This window comes from Alosa pseudoharengus, unplaced genomic scaffold (genome assembly GCF_046254945.1).
Source record: "Alosa pseudoharengus isolate Yale_2024_CS ecotype anadromous, Long Island Sound unplaced genomic scaffold, YU_APseudo_1.1 YU_APseudo_1.1_scf_19, whole genome shotgun sequence".
Classification (NCBI taxonomy): domain Eukaryota; kingdom Metazoa; phylum Chordata; class Actinopteri; order Clupeiformes; family Clupeidae; genus Alosa; species Alosa pseudoharengus.
The window spans coordinates 29,828,014-29,855,867 of NW_027468657.1; the positions used below are offsets into that span (position 1 = coordinate 29,828,014).

Here is a 27,854-nt window from a genome sequence, read left to right on the forward strand (position 1 = left end):
TCTGTGTTCTATCAGTCATACATTAGAAAGACATATTTAATAGTATGAATGCACTGTATGACTATCTAAAGCTCATTCCCAGAAATACAAGAGTTTGCTTTCACTAAAACACTAAAAACTACTCTAAAACCAGGAAAACGAGATGAAGAGGGGTTCCCCAAAGCTGGATGTCATACAGTGTCCATTTCAGACCAGACCCACATTGTACATTGCAGTGTGTGTCTGGTCTGGTCTTAATCTCTGCCTTTAGGCCTACTTCTCTTCTCCTTACCATCCTTTCATTCAAAGTAGTTCTAAGAGCTGAGTTTCTGTTTCTTACCTCACCTTGTATGGACATGTGGTTTTTTTCCCAGTCAGAGTTAAGGTTTGCAGAACATGCAGAACAATTGTCTGAGGCACATTTATTCCACACATGTGCTGTCATGTTTGAATTGAATTGTTCTCCAATGACTTTGCTTCCCTTGTTTCTTCTAAACAGGGGCAGCATCAACAATTTCAGGTATTTCACAATTCAACAGAACTAGAGCTGTAAGGGGGGCGTCCAGAAAGTGTCACTCAACTCTGCAAACAGACACTAATCTGACACACTATGCAGACTGAAAGCAAAAGGTCATGAATCCTCCCACACCCTGACTCATAAAATGATTGTACTTTAGCTACATATTTCGTCCTATGTAGACAATAGCTTTTCCCGGCATGAATAATAATTTGACAGCACATATATGGCAGTACATACAGGTCTGAAACACAGTGTATCTGTTGCCTTAAGGGCGTGCCAAAGTTTAAACATGTGCCTGAAGTCTTTTTTTTTTCATTTAGTTTCACATGAACTGGGTTTGCTCAATGCTACACAGCCCATTCTAATCAAGTTGTCAGGACATAATCCTGTCTACTGATTTGGTAAGGGTTCGTAGACTGGTTAACAACAGTGTGTAGCTTCTGAATGAAACCTCACAGGTCTCTTGGGTGTTTACATCGGTCTAGCCCTAGGTAGATGTATCCAATGATGTCAGGATGAGGCTCTCACCTTCTTGTAGCCTCTCCTGAAACTATTCATAATGAGAGCACTTTCAAAAAGGACAAGACAGCACTATGGTCTATACTTGGATGTAGGCCGGAGTAGGCCTATTTGAAGTCAAAGCATTAGGGAAAATCACTCCTTCTGAACAGTTACATTTAAAGTATGAACCAGCAGGACTGTATAGGCTAGGCTACTATAGCCACCCTCAAATAACAGGACAGTATAAAGCCTACCCTGCTTTATTTCTAAGAATAAAGGGATGGCCTGGTCTACTACTAGGTCATGCAACACAATCTCCCACCTACGTGCTATGACGAGGCTTATGTATAATTTAGAGTGGATTTCCTTGCCAGCTTTCATTTGGCCGGCTTATTATGCATCTAATTTTATGGCTGTGAATACTGTATTGAGGTCAGCCATCAGCTGACGGAAAGACAACGGCACGAAACTCGATAGTTTTGTCTGTTACAGCTGCAACAAAGACGCTGTAGTGTCCAATCTGCGCCACACTGGGGCGCGGTCAACGGCAGGCGAAATGTTTTGCTCGGTTCAGGTGAGTGAGTTCAGCTGCAAATGGACAGTTTAAAAGGGAACCGGCGGTCATGCCTCTATCATGCGCTACCACCACTCCTCACTATGCCCACGCATGAATGTTTTACTACCGCCATACGCATGTTCTTGAATTTCAATAAAGTATCTATTTATCTCATCTATCTATCGCATGAGAACGGTTGCGTTCTAGATGCTCATAAACGTGTCGTAGTTAATCTAGTGCATTGCAACTAGTCTTATGCTACTGCATGACTCAAATATGCTATCTTGCCCTAGCTCATTTCTACCTAGGCGGACTGGAATTCGTCTTGTTTAGATAATCGCACCGCCATATAGCCAAGGGCAAGGCATCGCAAAAGACTTGTGTTGTGTTGACAGTAGTAGGCTAGGCTACTGGCAGGCCTGCTGATAAACGGTTGGATCTTTGCGTACTTTTAAATGACGAAAGTCTGTTCTTTCTGACTCCAAACTTCGGTGACACCTTCCTGGGAGAAACAGCTAGTACCTAAACCATATGATTGATAGGCCATGCTACAACTGTCCTCTGACATGAAATTCTTGGTTGATGTATTCCCAAATACTGTAATTTGACGTGGAGGTTTGCAGTGAAAGAACATTAGCAATGATGTCGCATATAGTTCCTGACAGGTAGCCTACAAGTGGATAATCCACAACAGAAATGCTCGTGAGGGTAGCCTATGACGTGCCGTATTCTGTTGTCCAGCCTGGTAGGCAACCAGAAGCTACCCAACCATTTTTGTCACTAACGGGTCAGTTGGAGAGTGCTTTCAGCTGATCCCACCTCCTGTCACAGCTTCCCTCCCCCACTCACAGCTGAGCAGCCTGTGTGTATCGACACTTCACACACAGCTCCCATCAAAGGATTTACCCCTCCAACGACCACTGAATAAATCTAGTAAATGGTGTGGACGCACTATGAGAAATGAGTGAGGCAGGGTGTGCCTTATAGTGTGCTGCTTAGAGTAAAATAGATGGGGGTTGGGGCTAGGCGAGCTAAGGCTTAGGAATAGGATTACATTACGCAGAAACAGCAGCGGCCTCACCAGCAGCCGACAGGAGGCTTGCTGGGCACGTGATGCCTCACTCAAATGGGCTACCACTGGGATGCACTCCTCAGAGCAACTCTGAGCCTGGCATAGTAGGTTGCCGTAAGGGCCGTGAACTCAAGATTATCCCCACTTCAAGACACATGAGAATTAAGCTGTTGGGTTTGCAGTAATTACCAAGTGAAGAACACAGGCTATGGCGTCCCTGTTGTGGAGAGGTGGGGCTACCTGAGTGTCACTGAAGTAAAACGTGCAGACACCTGCTCTATAAGTGCAGAGGGCGGAAAAGCTCTAGAAGTGCACACAGGGATGTATGTGTTTTGCCTCCAGACGCTGATTGTCTCAGTGGCCACTATTGTCCAGCTCGTAAGCTGTCTGGGGGCCTCCCTCTCGTCTTTGCTGGCAGCTGCTTCCCCATAGGTTGACCTCACAATAGATGAAAGGAGCATTCAGAGCCCCTTTCACCCTCCAACGGCCAGAGTTCTGCCCAGTCATGGCCCTCACCCTCCCCACTCCCAAGGGATGCTCTCTAGCCTGCTGGGGGATGACAAAGCCTTAGCCATATTAGGCTCCCAAATTAGACACCCATGGATTGTGACACTTGTGACAGAAGTCTTGACATCCTGTTGCTGCCTTTTGCTTAAAAGTGCCTAGTCGGATAAATGTTGGGTCATCTTCCCAAATGGTTAGCCAAGGTTCTTTACCACAAAGGCCCAGATATGTTTTACTCTTTACTCCCCGTGTTAACTGTTGTTGGTGGTGCGCTTTGAGCACCATGAGTTCAATTGACGGGTTTGTGATGGCTGCAGCCGACTAAACAATACAACTGAAAGGTGAATTGTAGTTCACAGGAAGGTGGTAAGCACAACACGACAAATGCTTTAGGACAACACAGCATTCATTTATGTGTGTGTGTGTGTTAAAAGAATTTCCTTGTATAACCCCACTACATCCATTGTTTTGCAAACTCCCTAAAGGGAGCATGCCTGTGCCATTGTACTCTCTGCATATCCAAATGTAAGTATGGGTCATAATTTGCTACCAAACAGGGAATCCCCCTTTGTGCTAAGCAGCCCCAACCAGTGAAACGGCATTTGTGCAAATTTTTTTTTAAAGCCATGAATGACCATCTGTCCTTGCTGTAACCTGGGAGGTTAAATATATCAATGTGGTATAATTAATTGAACCAATTACCACGATAGCCACTTGAAGCCTTTTTAATATTTACAGATATAAATCCCATAAGATTAAAACATCACCACAAGCACCTAACAACTACCCACCACCCCTACAATCAGTTTACAGGAACTGATCTAGTTAACAGCAACACCTTTAGACCATTTCCAAAAACCCCTCTGTATCGCTGGCAACCAAAACCTCATGGGGGGGGGGGGGGTAAAAAGAAAATACATTTCAGGTCAAAGCATTAGCTCTCAGTGTGGCGAGGCTCACAATTCTCTCGTTCAGTTGATACAGGCTTTACAATGCCTGGGGCTGTGTTGTGGTTTGAGAGGTAAACATATCAAGACTGGAACAAATGGAGTAAGAAAAATAAAGACAAAACAAAAAATGCTGTTAGGGCTTAAGGTGAGAATTCTAGGTTTTCTCTTCAAATTACAGAGACTGGGACAGTGGTTCTGAGAAGTCATTTTTAATTTATTCTGACATGCTAAAAGGGAATAAATTACACTTTTATAGAATGTCCAGCAGTAGATGCCTTAAGCTGGGTCAGGGGGGGTAATAAGGAGAAAAAGAAGACAGCCAAGTGTGCATCTGGTTGTGACTAAAGGCTGAGAAACTCAAAATGGATCTTCCTTCTTTTGCAAGATCCCCAAAATATATAGAAAAGAAACCCTCAACTTTTTCTTGCAATAAAAAAAAAGACTAACAGAAAAGAGCAAAAGGTCGCTACTCTAAACAGCAGCGAGAGAAAACAAATTTAGTTTAGCAGAGAAAGTCCCAGAGATATTTTACAAGAGGATCTGCTTCACTGCAGGAAGAAGCAACAAAAACACCCTTTCCCCAAATGATCAATTCAAAACAGGGAAAGACAACTCTATAAAACTGAAAAAGTAATTTTTCCTCTGATAAAAAAGTGTATATATATGCATATAAAAATGATAACGGGTAGGGGTGACGTGAGCACATCAGTCTCAAAACAGAATATGGAGGCCATTGTTGCAAATCAAATGAACAGGAGGATGGTTATGCGCATCAATTAAACACCCATACTTCCAAATGACAGGGGAGAAAAGAATATCAATGCATACAATTTTCATCTAAGCAATTAACATACAGGTTTAGTTGAGATGCCTAATTTGTAATGAATATCCTTTTGTGGAGTTTATTTTTTTATTCTTTTTTCTTTTTTAGACTTCAGAATACCAAGTACAATATAGTTAATGCAGCGTTCTAAAGAGAAACCTAGTAGTCACTAGAATTTTTTTTCTTCACATTAGAAGCTTTTCTAGCACATATCAGCAGGCAAAATTTAATTACCTTTTTTAATTAAGAAAACAGAAACCCAATGTTTTGCTTAGTAATACCCAGGATTCATTTGTGACAGAAACAGGTTTAAGTTTACATGTTCTCATTTTACTTGAGGATGTAGAAAAAAAAAAAGAAATAAGGAAGAAAAATTAAATCTCAGATGTATAAGTGTTGGGTAGAGCCACACGGCGTGACTACGGGGGAAGGGGGGGGGGGCGCCGTGATGTGCAGCTGACAGGTGAGGAAAGCCCCGCTTCCGCCTCCCACCAGCCGCATCCTGAAGGAGAGAGCTCGGGGAAAACATTGGCATGTGCACAATTATATCCTCTGTGAGTCAACCATTTTCTAAGTTTTTTTCCTTTGCAAGTTTTGATAAAACACAAGAAAAAAAGAAGTCTTCAGGGACAGGACAATAGAAAAGGCTACAGCTTTGAACTCCATACCAAGCCTGCTCTCTCTGTGTGAATATAGTATATACATACCAATATATAGATATATGCTGAGCATGTTATCTATATATACCGATTACATATATAGTATATGGAACAACAATGTTCATTTTAACAGGAAAGGGTTGCCCACAATGCCTGGCAGGGTCTGGTGAATTTGATCCTAGATGCCGGGGTGTGATTGGAAGGCAAATCCTGCTACGACCTCTCTGCTCTGCTTCAATACATTGTCTTAATGCTCAGAAACCTGCAAAACAAGAACAAGAACGGAGAAAGACAGAAAGAGAGAGAGAGAGAAAGGGAGGACAAGGGTAAGTGTCAGGCGATCACAAGCGTCTTAACAGGGTTGAGCCTCTCTTATTGGCGAGGGCCAAACCCCTCCCAGTAGAGCATCGTTTGCTCCTGTAATAAAAAAAGTGCAGAGTCATCAGTCTCACTCTGCAGCAAAGCCTGGGAGTGTGCTGCAGAGCGGCCGCTGGGGAGGATCAAACATTTACACGGTCAAGTTAGGCCCACAACGTCCATGACATGGCTCACCAGACAAGCTCAATGATTGGTTAAAATCCAAAAACCCACCCAGTCAAGTTTAACAAAAAAACTCATAATGAATAACTACGTCTGAGCAGAAACATACCATAGAAACTCTACGGCCACTGATAAAACCTGCTCAAAAAGCTACAAGAAAGAATGGATAAACAAACAATACTGAGGCCTAAGCCAGAATTCTACAAATGGTGCACTCTCCATGAACTACCGCAGTGGAGAGGTCACCTTGACCAGTGAGTGTGAGGTCTCCATTACCATTCCACACTCTCCATCGCAACATCCAAGCACACTAATGGCCCACATGTCTCCATGCTTCAACAGAAACAATCCATGGCTGGACCGTCTTAGAGTCACATGCCTTGGTAATATATCCTGTCAGTTTCATACAAATCGTTTCACTTGATTCAACAATTATGACCATAAAAACTACATGAACATTTAGAACAATATTAGCCTTGTACACTGAGGTGTATAAGTAGATACGTTCACCGTTTCAAGCCATCTCTTACCCTGCTCTTCAGTGGGTTAAGTAGGCTTTAAACAGGAGCTTTTCCTTCTGCCAGAAACTCAGTGCCTGCTTTAGGTGGTTCTACAAACAGACTTGGAACAATGTTCCAATCTGGAGAAAGGAATTGAGGCTCAAAATGGATCACACTCCGTGGCCCCATACTGACATTAATTAGTCTGTGGTGTGTAGACAAAGTATTAGCACAGAGGGCTTCTAATCATTGGGAAGGGACAGTCAGTAAGTAAAAAAAAAAGGTCAAATAAACCAAGTCAACTGATATATTTTCAAACTCTTACAAATTCCACTAACAGTAAAACACTAATGGCAAAATCTATGCATTTCTGTTCACAGCAAAACCAAGCGGAATGCATTTTTCACATAACCACAGCTTTGCAAATTGACCAGCCTTATAAAGTCAATGGGGCAGATAAGCCTAAGCAGGCTGGGCTCGTAGTGCGACTCACGTGCGTGATAAGAGCTTTACAGCCGATATTAAAACACAAGTAGTGCTGCTGCAGTAACTTTTTTCTAACAACTCTCCAGTTCCTCCAACATACTGGCACTTCAGAAGGAAGAAACCTTCAGCTGTGCAAATCCCCCCCCCCCCAGTCAGGCCTGAGCATGACAGCATCTATGCCGGGGTGCTTTAATGATGGGATCACTCCTCTGTGCTATTCCAGCAACCACAAAGGCAGCAGCAGTAGCAGCAGCAGCTCCCTCAAATGTGGTGAAATTTCAAAGGAGCTCCTTTTCTCTTTTTTTTTGCTGCAGGCAAAGACTGTACAAAGTCAACAAAAAAGCAGAGGCAATGAAAGCCTAGCCAATGATGTATGAGATAGAGCAGAGCCTTCAAAGGGGGGGGGGGGGCTTGTTAATGGTTCAGGCGAATCATTTTCACGCATTTGCTCGGGAGACTTGTGTGCCAACGTGGATCATGCACTTGGATACTCCCCTTCACTACGTCAAGAGGAGGCTTTTCCCTCGGCCACCAGATCCTGGACGTTTCAAGTGTCTGGGTTCCATTTCATGGGTGAGGAGAGCCCTTCTGATGTAATAGTCCCGACATTCTGAAGGAGGTAAAAGGCCACCTAAGCGCACCATGTTGGTTTATTATTAGCTTCCGGCAGGCACTTTAGCATATTGCCTTTGGCAGCATTCAACAGGTAAATACAACATGTTGGATAACAAAAAAAATACTGCCCTTCAGTTTGAAAAATCCAAACCAGTCGAATGCTTAATTGATAATATATCTGAGTGCAGTGAGTTAGTCCGTGCACAGGAAGTGATCTATGTACCTGAATTCCAAATCAAATTAAAAGCATTTTCAAAGGGCTGCCCCATCACGCACAGAAAGGTCAGGGGATATCAATTCAATGAGCCAGGCAGCACGCAACCATGGAGGCTCTGCAAGACTCAGATGATACGTGATGTTGAAAGAGGGCAGGAAAATCCATTATACTGAAGCAAGCTTACTCTAGGCACTCATCTGGCCTTGCCAACTAATGCTGATGTGGCCAACTCCAAACAAATATAATTTAAATGCCTGGTAATTGTGTAACGCAGAGGGGGCTGAAACGCGAGCTCACATCAACAATGTCTCCATTGTTAACAGACTCACAGAATGGCCAAGCCAAATTGGTATCCAAGAAACCAGCAATCCCCTGCAAATAAAATTCTTTCAAGCTCCAGTACTCAAGAGCTTTGCCACTTCAACTCCTGACTGAGGGCATTTTGCAGCCTTTAGAGCCAGAGCAGTGTTGCGCACAAGCTACCAACAAAGCGAGGTGGTCGGGTTTTGTTTATTAGCCAGCTAAAATGTCTCGAAAACATAAAAAAGCCTTCCTATGGCTGGTTATAAATTCTGCACTAAAGAGACAAGATGCTAAGCAAGCCTTTGCTTCAGTGTGCGCATGGGGGCCATGGACTCCTACAGAGGCAGTGTATACAAAGGATTAGACTTCATACCACGTCATCAGCAAATCCTATTTATAGACAAGCCTTTCCTCACTGCACTTGTGTGCTGCCATCAATTGAGTCTTAGGAGGACAGGGGAGGGGGAGGGAGAGTGCAAAAAACCCTGAACTCCCCATTTGGCTCCCACATTCATATTTCATGCTTCTCAAAGCCTTTCTCTGGAGGTGACGGCACTGGCTGATATGCAAAATGGATTTAGGGCCTAATCACCTACAGTATAATTTAATGCGGAAACCTTCTCTCTGTGAAGTCACGTCACTAGATCATAGATGTCTTTGCTAGCTTTAGCTTTGCCTACAGGATAAGGAATTCAGTGACTGCCTGACATCACTATTGTCAGGGTTATCATCATTCCTCTTGGGAAAAGCAGAACCCCCCCCCACGACACACGAGGGGATTAACATACCCAGTCAACACACGGTAGGCTGCTTTCATTCAGACGAGATTAAGCCATTTTAATCAGCCCAACAGACGTGACATTAAAAGGTGCTATGTGCAAGAATTACAGTTTAAAATGTTCAAAATGTAACCACAAATGGCATAAGTGAGAACAACCATTTTGATGTAATGTCAACACCTATGCCGTACACCGGTGTACTGTCTTGCACATATACCTACTAAAGTTAGCAGCCAGAGACAACCATGGACACACTAATGGTAGCCTAAATATCTTACATGAATATGAATATCGTAAATATCATATCAATGTATTTATGCTACATATAGCTTACTGCCTCCATCACCTTAGCCAAACATTCTGTACTTCAGTGAAGGGAGAGGGGGCAAGTGTAGACAACCAAGACCATAAGCTGTTGCTGATGATCTTGGAGTGGACAGTATGAAATCATTGCAAGCGCTAGCCAGACCTGCATATACTGTAGCTCCTTTAAGATGACCACAGCTTCTATTGTTGCCTCAGCTGCCCCTTCATCCACTGTATGCAGAGCAACAAGGGTAGGTGCTGAATGTCAACTCTGAATTCTCTCACCCAAACACTGTGCGTACGACTTCAACCTTTTGCATGAGGGGAGACAGTCATGCATAGGTAAAGCCCATTTAGCCGACTGAAAAAATGTCTGCCTAAGCATTTCGGCATGGCTGCATGGGGTTAGCCACGGGTTTTGCTTGAGATGTTAAAATAAGACATTATGAGGCAGATTGTGGGCAGAAACATAAGGTCTTTAGAGGAATGCAAGAAAGCTGTTCACAGGATAATCTTCAAGATTATTCTTTAGCTTTAAGAGTAATTAAACTGTTGTCCATAAGAGACTTCTCCGTGTGTGCAGAAGTGTTACGAATAAAATTATGCACAATTTGATGTAATCCAATTCAGTCAATTCATTAATTTATATTACAGTCTCGAAAATGGCTCCATAACAGTTTACCCAGGACTCTCCTTCCAGCTTGCTCTTACAACACAAGCACCTGAGACTGCAATCAAAAAACACATCACATTATGAAACACAATCACAACAGCATCTCTGACATAAAGTTTGAAGATAGAACTGATGAAGACCCCATAGCCAGACATGAAGATCAACGAGACAAACAAACCAACCAACCAACAAACAGATGAGTGTTAGAAAGTAGTTAGAATCTCACTATAATTTTAAAATAAATAAAAAATATATGCCATGGCAGAAAAAAGCAAAAATCAAAAAAGCAGATTAACAAGTGTTAGATCTAGAAACAATGGTTGCCAGAAATCTCAAGTCAAATCGCACATCCCATTTGGAAAGGGGTTAATTCACAGAGGGGATCGTTATATGATTGTTTTACATCCACATAAGAAGGTTGATGAAGTCACCCCATTGGCCCAGAAGAATAGACACTTTGGCACAAAGTTAGTAGTCAAATTTCCCAAGGACGTCATTGCATTTGCAAGACAGACCAATTGAATGTTTTTTTTTTTTTTGCTTTTTTTTGGGTGCCTTCTTAGAACACCACGTCTTTTTGGCTGTGGGTGTTTCCGAATCCCCATTTCTATATATATATATATATATTTATAAATATATTATTTTTTTCTCTGCATTTAACCTCTTTGCGCAAACAAATGAAAGCAATTGGTGTCTTCTGTTTTTGCACTCAAAACGTCGCTTGGCTGTTTGCTACTAACCTTTCATGTTACTCTTGGGTTTGTCAGTTTGCTTGCCTGTGGGGGTTTGTGCCTGCTGCCCCTGTCCCCCTGAGGACGCTGCCTGCTGGGCCGCTTTCTGCTTCAGCATGGTCCAGTCGAATGTGTAGTCATACTGGTGGTTCAGAGTCCTGCGGGAGCACATCAACACACACACCCATTGAGAAAGAACGTTGATACGTAAACTACACATAGAAAAGCAATCAAGAATGTCAACACGTATAGAACGCAACATCAAAAATGCCCATCAAGGGGGAGAGAACACAGAAAACACTTTTTGTCCCACTGGTGCAGAGACATATTCAAATATTAATTTCATGTTCATAAATGCACCCTTTGCCCTGTGGTGTTCTTGTGGTCTAAAAATGTGTCACTGACTAAAAAGATCCTTAGATCCTTTAAAGTACCAGGGCCAGGAAAGGTAGGTCAAGTCAGGAAAGCTGGGTAGAGACCACACACACACACATTCAGTTGAATGACTACTTCTTCAGTTCTCTATTGAGTTCTTTATTCCCCATCATAAAGAATTGACCCTTTTCCCACACTAGTGAGCTGTGTCAAAAGCTAAATGCGTGTTGGAGCATGGCCTTAGAATCAGGCCTGGAAGGGCAGGAGATGATGAGCACCTGAAGAGAATGCGGAAGAGCTGACGCAGGTACATGTAGTCCGGCGCTTCCTCGAACCGCAACCCACGGCAGTAGTTCAGGTACATGGCAAATTCTGCTGGGAAACCCTGTAAACCAGACAAAGACACATTTGTTCCTCTGCTTTTGGTCTGTAAAACATCACCAACATAAATCAACTTTCGTTTCAGTTTCAAAAAATATTCTTTCGCAGTCTTGGTGTTGGGTTCAAATGAGTGGGCAAAAATGAGAACATGTTTCCTTGGCACATTGTGAAACGCTGAGTAAGAATAACGCAACTCCATTCTTAACAGCATTATATTGGATTAGTAAACCCAGAGAGCCACTATCCGCAGAGCTCGAGAAAGTGAACGAGATTACGCAAGGTGTCCCTGCCAGTGGGGCCGTGAGGTGTTGGCCTGAGCGGCTACACACGTACAGGCGTGCATGTTCACACAGAGGAGATGGAGTCTCGGCGAAAGTGCTTTGCAGGTCATGGCTGCCATGTTTTAACTAGAAGGGCCTCCAGAAACCCTAAAGCCTATTTACAGCCTGGATTAGGCTGACATTTATACACTCCATTTTTAACTGTCATGCAGGAATGGCCTGCGACTTCTCAGGGGTTTAGAGCAACCCCTTTGGGCCATTCCTCAACTGATCCCTTTACTCACACTGGGCCGTGACAGTGAAGCGCTCACATTCCCTTACATTCATTGACATTTCTAAGTCATTTCATTCCAAAAGAGCAAAAACTACACTGCAATCACTGAGTGTGGGCAAAATTCAGGAGGCTTCCAAAGGTCTGTTCACTTCCGTCGGTAACTGTGACAGCCCATTGTAATCGGCTCTCGGGATTGGAGTCGTCAGCAACGGGGGTGGGCTCAAGGCCTGCGGTCCTTACCTTACACAACACCTCCACAGGGGTTGACATCTTTTTCTCGCTAATCTTCTCGTACTTCTGTTTCTTTGTGGCAGCCTGTGGAACATATGGGCGAGAAATGAATGTGTTTACCAGCACAGTCTCGGAGCACCAGTGGAGCAGCACATCACAGCATTAGCAATATAGAGACAGCATTTGAGAGCAGGGCGAAATGCTAAGTACCGCATCCCACAAATAACCCAACTTAAATCACCACCCGCTGGGGTGATCTGGATTCCAGGAAACCTAGAAGCAAACTGCTATTGCAATTGCCTTTTTACTTTTTTTCTCTCCACCTTAATTCTGTGCTCAGTGTTGGCTATGTGGGCTTAAGCACTCTGTTTTACAACCACAGCCTTTCCTTCCACCACCCCAGCTCTGCTGGATATGACCTTCCTCCAGCTCTGAATATCAGGCCAGGGTATGCAGGCTAGCTGATGTTCCATTTAATTACATTAAGACGCAGCACGGGGCTCTACTGCGCCATTATTTAACCTTGCCTGTGCTAAATAGAGCCCCCCCCCCCCCCCCATCAGGACGATTTCACAGCACAGGGGCGTGCAAAGCCGGAAAACAAAGCCAGTTACCATTTCAGCACCGTTCAACTTAAGTTACACAACACTATGATAAACCCAAGTCCTGCAGCTATCTACTGATCGTCTCGATGATCAGTTACAGCCTAATTCTTACCTGCAGGCATGACTTAATTTACCCTAACTGCTTAATTAAGGACAATCTCACACACACACACACACACACACACACACACACACACATTCAAAAGAGCCAGGGCAATTAATCCTCTGAAAAAAGCATGTTGCCTCAAAAATGTTTAGTGTTCTTTTAATAATTTTCAAGCACATTAAAAACACATTCAAACAGACACACACACGACAGACATCAGCAGTAAGATCTCCAGTGGTCTCCTCATATAATGGACAGGAAGCCCTGGAGTACCGGCCTGACATACCTTCAGTCCCTGCCAGGGCAGGCTGGTTCTGTTGAAGTACATCAGCACATATCCTAGCGACTCCATGTCATCTCGGCGACTGTTGGAAACATATACCGTTAATGATGCACCTCACCACAAACACGATGAACAACATAGTCCGGGCTGAAGGGCAAGGCATTTGAAATGTGCTTATTAACATCCCACTGAAATATGACTGATAACGCACAGGGTGGCGGTTGGGCAAAGAGGCTGCAACAGAGCAGCTCAGAGCCCTAAATTAACTTGCTGACCAGCGACATGCCACTCTGCTGGTAAAGGGCATGCCAGAACCGCTTGCCCATAAATCACAGAAATGCTCACAAGGAGCCCTGGTCTGCGGAGTTTGGAGAGTCATCGCCTTCTGCCGGAGCATCAAGCCGTGACACTGCTGACCTAATACTGTGGCATCAGATCACCACAGTGCTGGGACAGTAGTTCCTCAAATAGAGGATTGAGAGCAATTGGATGAGCTGCTGTCTGCTGCAACAGCCTCTAAGTGAGATTGGTCATAAGAACATCACAGACAGAACACCAGATTTGTGCCATCAATGTTTGATTAGAAATTTCGGTCAGTGCCCGTATAAGAAACGCATCAGTTATGACTAAAATATGCATGTCTTGTAGGGCCGAGTAGAATTTCCAGAGAGCCTTTGTGAGGGATTCATGAGTGTCACTACCTGAGGGAAAATACTCCATACAGTATCAAGCTGAGGCAAGGCAATCTTTTGAAACTTTGCCGAACAACTTTCCTGAGTATTGTTTGTCATTGGCACGTTACTTTAAATCACCAGTAGGAAAATGACCATGATCAGATCATCCAATCACAAAACATGGAATCATTTATGTGGTTACCCAGCAACATTGCTGAAAAAGTTGCCCCATGTATCATCACCTTAAGAAAAGTGTTTACCTCTGCTCAATGCCCAGATGTGCGTTGATGCTGGCATAACGAGCTGTGCCTGTGAGATTTTTGTCTTCTCTGTAGGGTATGTGCTGTCGCGTCCGGTTGTCGCGGTATTTTTTGGCCAAACCAAAGTCGATGAGGAACAACTGTAACAAAAGCAACATAATATCTGATGTTTAAGACATGGAGCTCGACCTCAAAAGAGAAAAACAAACTATAAATAATTTTATTTCTAGTAATGGGGTCAAGCGGAGTCTCCTCCTCTCTAGGCTTTCTGCCCTGCAGGGCCCTGAACCAAGTTCACTGACAGCCAGGCCCCCAATCCCAATCTGTTAGCATACCACTCAGGCGCACAATGGTTTCATAATCGTCAGTCCTGGGGTCTTACAACAAAGAATAAGATTGATGGTAAACACCACCTAGATTCTATGCAAACCCATCTCAGTGTTGTAGTGGCATTCATCAGCAATGGATGTCTACAGGTTGCAATCTGAACGTTCCATCAGGCCACAGGCCCTTGGGAGAGGACACCTTGGCCCTGCTTGGAAAAAAAGAACCTCGATTGGCCCAACTCATTCATTTCCACCGAGACAGCAATGGGGGCCACTACCATATTGAAATGGACTCAGTCAAGCGTGCTGTGCTTGCTCGGCTCAGCCAGGGGGATTCAGACCTTATTTCCTCTTGTCAAGAAAATTAGTTACGCCATCCGTGAAATTCCATTTGGGTGCTTCTATCGAAGTGGGGTGGGGTGGAGGGTATATACATAAAAAAATAAAAAGGTCCCAACACGCTCAAGTGTGCCACACGCCACCACCACCAGACATGAAATGCACATTTTATTCACTCTGGATGACCAGCTCCAGCGTCACTTGCTTTTGCCTTGTTTTTAACAATTCTCTCATAGAAACAAATGAAGTAAGGAGCCTTCCTGCAGCTAAAAATAATGTTACAAGGGCAACCAAAATAGCACTTTCCAAGCAGAAGAGAACATGAGTGTCGGGGTAGAGGAGTTTGTATTTAAGGAACTCCCTCTTAACAATAAGGTCCACTATTGAAGTGGGTCAAATACAGAAAGATCTCTTAAGACTGGACTGTCATGTGTTTTTTGAACACTGAGCCTGCAAACTGGTTCGCCCTCATTCAGACAAAGCTAAAAAAAAATCTGTTTGTAAATCTACGCAGAGAAAAAGGTCAATGTGCTGCGAAAAAAAAAAAAAAAAAAACATTTATGATCAATTGTGAGGCTATTAGTTTAGATAAGCTTAAGTATATCAAATAGGTTCAGCTGTAACCAAAAGTTTCACTTCCGGCAAAAGAAGCAGCCCAAGAAACTGCTAGTAAAACAACTTCTGAAAACTAAAAGAAAAATTACATGGAAAAGTGGTTTGCATTAGAAACTTCTGAAACCGATCAGAATGGAGCCAAATACAAGCAGAGCGTTCACAATCGCATATAAACAGCGCTGTAGCAGTGGTAGTCTGTCTCAGAAGAATCCAAAAAGCCTGTAGAAAAAAACACATCACAAGAACCCCCAGTGTTTAAAAATCTGTTATAATAAGGAGTAATGACTTTAGTTTAAAAGAGAGGAAAAAAACATGGCGAGAAAGAAAATCTTTTGAGGCCATGTAATCAGGAAACAAGCGCAAACCTCACCACACCCTTTAGCCAGTGCCCATTCTGACTTTTCAGGCCTGTGTTTTCCAAACACACTCCATTTTCTGCTCTGAGACTCTGGCCACAGGCCAGCGGCAGACAATGACGTCAGTGTGCTCACTCGCCCGCCCGACTCTCCCTCTCTGGCACTCAGCAGCTGGCTCAGACCAGCTCCACTGCACTCGTTCCCTATTGGGGGGTTTGGGGAGGTGGGTGAGAAGGATCACCTCAAAGCAGGCACCCCCCGACCCCACACCCATCCGCTCGCCTCCTCTTGCACCCACAGAAGGACCCAATGCGCAAGTCATGGCGAGGTCTTTTTTTTTTTTTTTTTTATAACGGCTCGGCCCAGTTCTTTGTGTGCTCTACAGGTAGTGGAGAGAAAACAGCCCATGCCACACAGATTATTGGTTTAAGGGGCTTCTTCAGCCTGGCTGGACTCATAGGGGATGGCATTTTTTTTTATCAGCCTTTCAACAGATGGGACTCTGCTGCCTGCATGTGTGCTAGTGCCTGGTTTCCCTTCGCTCTTGTTCATGTACGTTTCTAACCTACTGTTCTGGGGGCAGCAGTGATCGCCATGTTCTGCTTTTACAGGACATCCGAACCTAGAACTAGCTGGACATGGTGACATCACAGTGGAGTTGATGTGCATGGACAAGTACGAACAAGTGAAGTAGTGCGTCTTTAACATGAAAAACTTGGTCACTCACAAAAACGGAAAACAAAAATGCAATAAAAAAAATAAATAAATAAAAAAAACTTCACCTTTTCTGTACACAAGGCACAACGCTCTTCCTCTGCAGACTCCTTCAATCTGGATTAGGAGTTAATCTATTTTGGTTTAGCATGTGTGTCTGGTTTAATGCCAACAAGTGTTAATGGTTACAGATCAAATGAAAAAATAAAATAAAAAAAACGGAAAAAAAATAAAACACTGCTATGATGTAGAAGGAAGGGGGATTCCAAAAAGGAAACCAAAATAATAGAAAAGACTTTGGTGGGGTTGTATTAGGAGGCGGTGGAGGGTTCAGACCTGGTTTAATCCTGAGAAAGATGGGTCCTGAGAAGAACTAACAGCCAAGCTTCTTTTCCTCTTCCCCACTGGAGTTTCTAAACACTGAACAAACAATAGAGGGTGCAGTGCATCAAAACAGTATTGCTGACAACCCCACACGGCCAGCGCAGACAGGCAACACCAAGGCTCAGAAAAAGAACGGGAGAAGGAGCAGCAGAAGGTCGTAGGGAGGGGGAAGAGAAAGCCCACGGCCATCCTTCGTCCACCAGCTAGGGATACTGACTACAGATTCGAGAGGGAGAGAGAGCTCTGCTCCACTACCGGACCCCTTCCTGGAAGTCAGCCTTGGCTGAGTTACAGCCCTGGCTTAGCCCGCATGTAGGCTAGGGAGCGAGAGGGAGGGAGGGAGGGGAAGTGGGGGAAGAGATGCCCGGCAACAAATGCGAGCCCCCACCCCCGCTTGCCTCGTTGGGTTAACCCCCCCGCCCCCCCCAAAGCCATAGTGGCACATGTGTTATTTATGGTTACCCCTACCTCCCACCCCCCCTCAATGCTGTTCTATCTGACAAACTGTTTCCAAGCCTGATTCACTTTTTTGACTTTGCAGACTTTAACACTAGCCATGCCACATATGACAAAACTATAAGGGACCGTCACTTCAGGTGTAGAGCAAAAGTGTATGCCTAAGAGAAAGATGGCATGAGGTCCACTTCGCTGGCACAACTAGGGTTAAAACAGGGCAAATTCTACAGCCATTCCCTCTATTAGTCACTATTTCTTTTAAGGCATGAGAAGCTTTTAACAGAAACCAAACCAAAAACAAAAGAACAAAACTGTGGCCATCAACAAACTTGCTTTTGCCCAACCAAGTCCCTGTGACAACAGAGGAAGCAAATGGGGTCAAATGAAAGCTTTTCATGGGCCATGGGCTAAAGACACACCTTCAGTAAGGAAGAGGCTAGAATACTGCTGGCATTTGGCAAGGCCAAATCGGGAAGGGAGAAGCTTGACAGAAAATAAAGACAGGAGTAGAGTGAGGATTATGGAGAAGGGGGGAGAGAGAGAGAGAGAGAGAGAGAGAGAGAGAGAGAGAGAGAGAGAGAGAGAGAGAGAGAGAGAGAGAGAGAGAGAGAGAGAGAGAGAGAGAGAGAGAGAGAGAGAGAGAGAGAGAGAGAGAGAGAGAGAGAGAGAGAGAGAGAGAGAGAGAGAGAGAGAGCGTGCAGTAGCCGATATGCTCTGTGGATTTAGTACAGCTGTGCAAGACATATGAGGACAGCTTTTAAAATTGCGGCTTTGCATTTGGGGTGGGGGTGGGGTAGGAGGGGAAATGTTCCTACAGAGTCGCCCTGGGTAAAGCAACACAACAAGCAAAGTTAGCCTAATGATGCCAAGCTGGGTGCCCTTATCAAAGTCAAACCAGACAACGTTGGCAGAAGTGGGAAAGAGGGGTGAAGAGCTAGGCATATTCACTAGAGGAACTCCACACTATTCCATAGAAGTATCAATCCTGGGTTGAGAATACTGAATAAACACTGGGTTATTTAGCAATACCACATACCATTAATATTACCAAATTGTATAACTTACAAGCAGCTGCCACAATTACTTCAAATTGGAGAGAAATGGTGGCTCTGGCTCTAATTTGGAAATCTATGAATCTAAGAACTGTATAACCCCAAAGAACCACCGTTAAGATGAATCTAAAAATCTTGGTTATGTTTAAGTAAATATCTGATCTGTCCACAGAAACTACACACATCTTTCTGGGCGACACATAGGCTATGGTAAGCACCAATGTGAGGGACAGCAGGAAAAAGCAGAGAGGGTTGGAGTGCGCTTGAGCGAAAGGCCTTTGACTTCAGAGGATAGTGTGTGGGATTTTACACAAAAAGACAGACATAAAAAGAGAAAGCCTAAGTCTAACCAGGTCCCCCCTGTCTGCAGCGTCCAGAGCACTGCCCGCTCAAGGCTTCAGCGGAGCCAAGACCAAGGCCTTCCTATCAGGTGGTGTGAGAGAGGGTGCACGTGTGCTTCTTCTCTGACCAGTGATTTTTAGTGTGACAAAGGGGTGAGATTCATAAGTGTATGCAATAAATTTAAAAAAAAGATCGAACAAATTAACAAAAATAAAACAAGCTTGAGGCTGGCATTCACACAGACACACAATGGTAAACACTTACTCCAGACAGCACTGCCAAAAATGGTAATACAGGCTTCACTGCTTTGGTACGAAAAGAGTACCAGTGCGTTTCATTTCATACTAAGTGACCCACAGGGTGACCACCAGAGATGGTGCTGGTATGCCACATTTAAATGTGCATCATCATGCTTTAACTTTGCCAAATGTTGCCTGTCTGCAAGGGCTCAAAGTAATGAGTAACAAAATACAAATCAGGCAACCTCAGGTACATTCGGAACAAAACAACTTCGAGAGGGAGAACAAATAAAATGACAGTCACATGCAAAAGCCTTCTTGTTTAATCCCACTACAACCTGTTTGTTTCCAGAGAAGCCACTGTTGAAGCGCAGGACGTCACACGGACACTTGCCGATACCTTGGATAACCGCAAACTGGGTATCACGGTGTACCTGTATCACGGTGTACCTTTATGATTCAGGTGTCTGATTTTAATCCTGGTGGTATGCTATGTTCAAGTGTTAGGTTAAAGGGACTTGAACCCGTAAGCAATGCCTTAATTGTGATCATATAGGTGATCACGATAGTCAGCTGAAAATAGTGACTATCCTGATCAGAGACTGGTCCTTGTGTAGCTGAACGGTTGAAGGGGTGAAAGTTGGTTCTTATTTTACCTTATTACAGTGGCGGCCGATGCCCATTAAAAAGTTGTCTGGCTTGATATCTCTGTGGATGAAGTTTTTTGTGTGCACATATTCAATTCTGCTGATCATCTGCAAAGACACAAGAGGACAAAGATTTACGTTTCAAACCAAAATCTGTGTGTTGACACCAACTGTTCGAGCCAGTGTGACATCCACCCCCCCACCCCAAACGGCCGACCCAGAAGTGTTACTTACCTGATCTGCGAGCATTAGAACAGTTTTCATTGTGAACCTGCGGGAGCAGAAGTTGAAGAGATCCTCCAGGCTGGGCCCCAGCAGGTCCATCACTAGGACATTGTAGTCCTTCTCTTGCCCATACCACCTGCAACACACCAGCACCATGGTCATTTCCCCAATACCATCGCTCTCCTGGACAGCTGCATCAATTAAAACACTATTGATCCTACGATGACCAGCACTAAAAATACATTCACTTTGTCCGACAACGGCTTATTAGTGTGGTGAACTGGCTAGGATAGCAGTCCCAACAAGGCTAAAACTTTCTTTGACCAAAGTGTGACTGTTTGCCTTAATTTGAAAAATACTAAAATGGCAAACTGACTGAAAAATACATCAGGACATAGAAATGGACAGAATGTCCTAAAGTATAGAATCAGATTAAGAGTCATGTAACACACACAGTAATGATGCAGCACTGAAGTGGAGATTCTTGGGCAAAGAGGTTTTTGCCCCAAGGGGAAAAAAACCCTGTCTGACTGACCCCTCAGGATAGAATGTAAGAGGGCTCAAGAGTACCACACCTCTCCTCTTCCCACAATACTCAGCTAACATGCCAGTCTAGCCATAAAGTGTACATGGCACCAAGCAGAAGTCCTCCAAAAACAAAAAAAACAAAAAACCTGTCTGTTGAGTTGAGTTCTCCTGAGCTAGCGTGCTGACAGCAGTGTGCTGACGTAGCAGGTTTCTGGGAGAGGCAGTGCAGCTGAGGGGTGGAGCAGGAGCCGGGACTCATTCATCATTAACCAAGAGGTTTTAGTTTCCAGGCGTCCTCGCCGTGCCACTCCTCCGCTAAGCACTGCTTTCAGAGGTCAGTGCTAGTCCCCACACCTCCCATCGCACGCAGTGCTAGCACGGTCGCCAGGCAACCAGCAAGGCCTCGCAGGCAAAAGCATTATTATGGGGGGGGGGGGGGAGCCGGGGTAGACAAGGTAACGTGATGGCAACAAGTCTCTCCCGTCACGTCAATACACATTTCATTAACCAAACTGAAAGAGCTTCAGTGGCCATCTCATGTCTGCACTGGTAAGGCAGGAAACTGACAGTACTTTGACCAGGCAAACAGACACTCCCAACCGACGCAGTCGCCTTCACTTGCATTCCCATGGCCACACCTTTTGCACTGAAGCTCAAAGACAAACATCAAAAGGCTAAGCTTACGTGTAAAATGCCTCAAAGTCCATTAGCAACAGAGCGGTAAGCATTCACACAAATGTCATCAATCAACAGAGCTCAATGTAAAATTTCACTTTTAATTCCCAGCTATACTGCTATGATTGAATCCAATCTTTCCGGTAATACATAGAATTTGTAAAACGGTCTTGTATTCTCGTTATAGCCAGTGAAGGGAAGAACATTAACCAAATGCCTGGAATGGCAGCCATTTCAAATTCAGCGCTCATTAAGCCAGACCTAGTAACTGGGTAACATGGGCATCAACTACAGCAATGCTGTTGCACAGAATCTTACGCAATATATGGATGGTCATAACCTTGTGTTCCAGTGTTTGATGAGTATATGACAATTTTTCATTAAAACGTTAGGACAAGAAGAGTATTGTTTTTGCCAATTGTAATCATTTTATAAAAGGCCAATTCTGAAATATGACATGGCACCTTTTGCAATACTGGTTTAAAAAATCCAAACTTAGAATAGAGGCCAAGCGTTGAGGACCACCATGCAATAATGTCCATGCCACTGGACAATTAACAATTGCCTGAGAGTAAACAAACTGAGTAGTTCTAACTTGAAAAGATTTTTCTGGAGGAAACAGCAGACCTCTCTGTGGGACACTCATTTCCTTCAACGTCTCCCCCCCTCCCGCCGAAAAAGAGAGGACACCAACTATTAACTACCAGGGCCCATCAGAGAAAAACCCTTTTGTAAACCCTTAAAAAACTACCAATGTGGAACTGGTTATACTATAGCTTGGAAGTGAAGTAGGCTGGCCTGATTAAGCCTTGAAAGAGCACAGCCTCAATGTGCTCCTTTCCACGCACACAAGCAGTGCAATGATTCATGAGTGGAGGAGGGTCAGCCTGTTCAGCAGGTTCTCCCAGCACCGACATGTTTCCTGCTCCTTTAAAATCGAGTGCAGTGACACATTCTTCCCTGATCAGCCTTCTGGTCTGCTCTGAACAATGTGCTGTATGTAAAGCACAATGCTCACTGCGCTGAAGTTAGGGTTCCTTTTCTGCTTGAGGAAGGAAATCTGCCATACTATAAAGAGTATTCAGTGACGACAAGCAACCTCAAACAAAGCTTTCGCAAACAGTGTTGTGCATTAGAGGAAGTGAATATGAAAGACTGTTCCAGCATAGCCAACAAACTACTCAATTTGAACTAGGTAGTCCAATAAATTTGATTAAATTGTCTTGAAATGCCTTCTAAAAAGGATACGGTCCATGAATTGATGTACATTTACAGACAGAAAGTAGGTCTTGCCCAAAGGGGCCCCAACACCTCTCCGGGCTAAACTTCTATGCTTCTAACTGACTTCTCCATACTAGCAGGACTCTTAATATGTTGTCAATGGCCTTTGAACCTAGCTTAACTGTCTGCAATGTGCTGGCTGATCAAGTAACTTAAATGCCAAATCATACCTCCTGTATCTCACTTTGTCCAACCATCTGACATGGAAAGAAACAGACTTTTACAGGTTTTCAGAACACCTGCACTCATCACAGAATATTACAGGGAGGATAAGCTCAATTTCTAATTTTCACAAAGCCACCAATCTACTGAACTTCACTTAACATCCTTTTAAACCATGTTTAATATACATTGGCTAAATATTTTTTGAGTCATAGCCGCAGAACATACATCTCTCATACTAAGTGAAACACTGTGCTAGAACACAGACAAGCATATGAAGGAGGTACCTAAAGCCTCAGTCACAATTAATACAACATACTATGGATGTCACAAGAACCAATACTTCGGTAATACTTCGGTACCAAGACTATGCTTAACTTGAGAAAACACAAGGGGACTTGGTTTTTCGTATATGTCCCAGGAACACAATTCTTTCAGACCTGATAGAGGCAGTTTGTATGCATACAAGTCTGCTACTATTCTGCAGTAGTTCATTCTCTCTCTCTCTCTCTCACACTCTCACGCTCTCATGTGCCAGTGCAGCACAATTATGGATCTGCGTTGAATCTACGCAGCACACTACCTATACGAATCTAGGCAGTGCCTACAACGGAGCCTGCAAGAGTCCTACAGTGTTGAGTTTACTGGTGCACCAGTGTGTCTGCTTAGCTCTGAAATTCCTTAACATAAGTTTAATAATAATTAAGAAAAAAATAAACATACTCCATAGAGCAAGCATTATCTTTAGATAATCTAATTTGTTTGCTTGGAATTTGTTAAAGTTGCCAAGAAAGAGGCAATGTATAACCTTACGTGGCAGGTTATCATATTAGCTTGCGTTGGCAAGCTAACTATCAACGGTAGGTAGGCTGAGATTGAAGTTCAACTGATCAACACAGTGTATAATTTCTTGAAGTATGTGTCTATTGACTATCTGAGGAGATGTGGGCCAAAGTGGTATGTTGAGCCTAAAGCCAGAGGTAAAGTCAACAACCAAAGCAAAAGTTTGTGGCAATTACTTTGTTGCTAGCCATTTTGTTTAAAGCAGATGATTGATGTTTCTTACACAAAAAAGTTTAAATGACAAAAGGGGGAAAATATACTTATATTTTCAATGATGATACTTAGGACATGATCTGTGACCCACTAGCAGTTAGTAGTTAAGCACAGAGCACCATTGGGTTGGGGCAGTATCCTAGTGGATTTCAAAAGTGCAAGCACACAGTAGGTGGGGTCCCCCCCCTCCCCCATGTCAATACTTGACGTGGATTTGTTATCAGTGAACCCAGATGCAGACACTGACTGCAGTATGCTTTAATACTGGATGAATTAAGGGTGCAAATTCTGTCCTCTGGAGATTAAATAAATGTATACTTACAAATATAGGCCAAACTAGAGTAAGATGGCAATATGTTTAGTCAGTCATTTCCCATCAGTTCCTCAAAACTAACCTAAATAACGTGTCTTAGGACGACAATCACTAAAAGTCACCAGACACATTTACATTTGTATACCTCATTAAATTAAACATTAGTAACAATACAGACACGTATTACCAGCTATTAGCTTGTGAGAAATGATGGAGGCTAACCAATGATACAGAGACCGTAACTTAAGTCTTCACCTGGCCTGGATAAGGTGGGGTTTGTTATTCACTTGTAATGAACTCAAAAAGGATCCCACGGAAATTTGAATTCTGCGAGGGACACTTCCGACATATTCACGTCAAGTGTGTTCAGATATAAGGCGTCTACACACTTTAATCTTGGTATGTATTAAAAAAAACACAGACACAAATCAGTTGTAGCAATAGGACAGGAACAGGAGAGCAAACACCAAGACAGAGGACATACATTCTATGTAACATACGTTTTAGCGGTAGCGCTGTGGATTAGCCTACGCGCAACGTTTAATCCCGGAAGATAATCACGATTGACGGGGTTTCGAATGCAGAAATTCGAATATCTTGCATCCATTGCAAGACATAAGACAGAACAAACGATTAACCACACAGTAATTTAAGCATTAAATAAACATAGATTCCAGTCTTCAGTAACCTTGAGAGACAATGCGGATAGGCCCCGAAAGTTGTTTTCGCTCGCACTGGGCCGCCGCCATTTTCTAACCGAGTAGGAGGACATGTTGGAACAAACACAACAAAAGAGGAGCGGCCATTTCCAACCAGAGTAACGTTAACGTTAGCAAGACATCCACTTGGCACAACTGGACGTGCAACAACAACGTTAGTGTCACACTTTCATCATGTGGAACACTCGAAAACACATTAGACACAAAAATATTCCGTTGTTTCAGTGCTCCACTGCAACTGATCTAATATACCCAAGCAAGTCAACCTAGCACTAATGACGTTATAACCTTCTCATAGAAGTCTCATAGCTTCGTATAGCAAGCATAGAGGCAAAATCCTGATAACTCAGGCGAAGTAAATAATCAAATAACCACAAATATTAAATGGTACACTTTTACCGAAACCAGCCTAACTATATAATCCCACCTAAACTATGAAATTTCACTAAACGACTGCTAACGTTAGGCACGCTAGCTGAACGATATCGCAATCCAGAGGAATTCGACGTCCAATTTGTAAATCCAATTTTATGTCTTACCTGATGTGTGGAATTCCGACACCACCTTGAAGTATTTTATACAATTTGCTTTCATATAACAGCTGGGGGTGTCTGGCCTTCTGGGATTCCAACTTTACTGCTACCTCCTACAACAAAAAGATTAACATCGAAACCTGCTTACAAGTGGTTGATCGAGAAACTTAACAATCGAACATGCAGAACATTGTGATGGTTAAACGTTTCACTTTAATTTAAAACATTAAATGTTAAAAAATAATTTCGTCAACACAGTCGACAGAAGCAAATGTGTTCAAATACAGCGAATTGTGAGTTCGCTGTTATTTGCAAGCTAACATTAACTTCATGTTAGCTGAGATGTACCGTAACGTTACCAAGAGCTTCTCAGGTAACGTTACCATTAGCACAGGTCACCAGATCCATCGTTTCCACCCAGACATAGTACAATAACTAGAAAAAAATATTTATAGTAATGATGAGACCAGCAGACTTACCTCTCCATTTGTAATATTGATTGCCAGGTATATGTCACCAAACGATCCAGATCCGATTTTCCGAACAAGCTTGTATTTCCCACCGACTATGAATTCGGCTTTAGAGCCGCTGCTGCTTGCCATGTCCTCGAGTCACGAGCAACACTCGATCAGTTTAAAATTTTGTTATTATGGGACTGAACCGGTGCTTCCCTTAGGCCTTTCGGTAATCAGAACATTCAGTCCTTGTTTGTCGTGGACGACTCTCACTTGAAACAATGTAGCTAGCTAGCGTTAGCAAACGACCTAGCTAGCCAGTTCTATATTTGTTACCGAGTAACTAGCCAACTATTTCTAGAAACACAAAACATTAATATCATTTATATTTGTAATAGTCCGTCAAAATCGAGCAAAACATCAAGGTTCCCTGAAAATGCTCCAAACGGATGGCTTTGTCAGAAGTCCAGTATTTCCAGTTGCAAGATAGCCAGCTAGATCTAGCTAGCCTGCTAGCGAGAAATCGAAAGGACACCAGCAGAACTGCAATTCGCAATTCGACAACGACTCTTCCTTCATGAACCACCTCGGTGTGAGGGGCGATGCCTTCCCTTTGTTTGTCGAAAGTCCGATGTTACCCACGAACTAAACTTAATCTTCCCTCTTCGATTAATATTTTTATGAATTAAACGAGTCGCTTCTTCCTTCCAAAGAGCAACCCACTCACTCCGCCATCTTGTCACTCCACCGACCGTCTCGAGGTGATTTGACTTCTTCTCACCGAAGGTGGAGCGCGCGGGGGAGCAGAGAGGGAGTCAGCCAAGCAGCTGCAGGCAGGGGAGGGGTTGTGGCGTCATTGGCCTGCGGAAGCAAGCAGACAAGAGCGCGCATGAAATGTAAAAAAAGAGCGAAAGCTTTTCTCTGTAATTGTTGTGTTCAATAAGCCAGTTTTACATAGTCTTGTCCACCCTGTGTTCACTGTATGTAGTAGGCCTGAAACGGCCTCTTAATAATGGGTGATCTCTGCAAGCAAAACAAAGTTGCAGAATATTCGAACTTGGAACACGGTCACTCCCGTTCTTAAAAAAAATCAATAAGACATTCTATTGCCAAATGTTCACACACACTGCATAAACATGGTTTGGCAATTGGAGAAGACCTATTGCAAATGCCTTCCAGGGTCAGCATAAAAAGATGAATGTAATTAAAGCCGATAAATTCACTTAGAATTTAAACTGAATACTTTTATCTGACACAGGCTAGTTGAATTAAACTGAGCCCTCTGAAAAGCTACATCCTGAAACACGAAAGCCTAGTGCAGAAAGTTAATAATCTGTAAAACAGACGTTTAGTTAATGGAAAATGATAGGATGATGGAGGCGAGGCCTAGTCCTTCTCTATCCACTACATTTAGTCTGTAAGCAGTTTGTAGCTGAGTGTCTCACGGACAGCAAAATATTTAACATGGTAGTTTAACGAAGAGCACTGCTGCCACCTATAGATTGTTAGGTGGCGGCCTTGTCATGTGCTCTGCTGACCTTCCACTTGCACAACAAGGTGTTGCTGTTAACAACATTATGCTGGGGTGAGTCATCATTCAGCACACGGAATAGGCAGATCTGTTTGCTTGGGTTCCCCCAACAACACTTGGCAGTGATAGTGAATAATATTGTTATAACGATGATAACCTGTGAGATAGGTTGCTATTTATGTAGGCTATGTCAAGAAACGGTATAACAGTACATGGATTTGATTACATTACTTTTGTATGTCCCGATGGACAAATTGAGTGGTCATACAGAAGGTGGATCAAGTCCAAATAACTTTTAAAATAAATCTTTCACAATTAAATGCAAATAGCATACAATATAGCTCCCTCTGAAAAATAGGGTAGGTGATAGGCCTACTCATACTAAAAACAGTTTCCTATAAACAGAGGTTGAAAGGCAACACTTTAAAGGAAAAATTGAGATATACCCTAAGCCTACCAAAAATGGACAACTAAGTCAAAACATGACACTAATAGCTAGTGGTTACAGAAGGGGGAAATAGATCTGATAATGTTATCTGCTCTGATGTGCTCACAGAGGCAAAACCAGTGCAATCCCTGAGAAACCGAAACTGACTTCTGTATAATACACACGAGTTTCAGTGAACCCAGAGACTCACTGAAAATGCTTCCTGAACCTAAAAGACTTGTCAACTGTCAACATGTAAACATTTCATATCACTGAGTTTATTGACCGATCATTT

General features: G+C 43.3%; 1 protein-coding gene across 4 annotated transcripts; it reads right to left on the reverse strand.

Annotated features, from left to right (window-relative positions):
• Positions 1 to 3,841: 3,841 nt before the first annotated feature.
• csnk1a1 (casein kinase 1, alpha 1) lies at positions 3,842 to 26,377 on the reverse strand. 4 transcript variants are annotated; one of them, XM_076292272.1, is made up of 11 exons: positions 25,626 to 26,376; positions 25,153 to 25,259; positions 19,889 to 20,015; positions 19,664 to 19,762; positions 16,871 to 16,954; positions 14,185 to 14,324; positions 13,254 to 13,332; positions 12,266 to 12,340; positions 11,368 to 11,474; positions 10,760 to 10,872; positions 3,842 to 5,826 (listed from the first exon to the last, which is right to left on the reverse strand). In XM_076292272.1, exons 1-11 carry the CDS (start codon positions 25,746 to 25,748, stop codon positions 5,819 to 5,821), a joined length of 1,062 nt encoding a protein of 353 aa, XP_076148387.1. In that variant the 5' UTR covers positions 25,749 to 26,376; the 3' UTR covers positions 3,842 to 5,818. The 4 variants fall into 4 exon arrangements, with proteins under 4 accessions (XP_076148387.1, XP_076148385.1, XP_076148388.1 ...); XM_076292270.1 differs by having other exon boundaries at positions 10,724 to 10,872; XM_076292273.1 differs by lacking the exon at positions 16,871 to 16,954 and having other exon boundaries at positions 10,724 to 10,872; positions 25,626 to 26,374.
• Between the last annotated feature and the right edge of the window lie 1,477 nt (positions 26,378 to 27,854).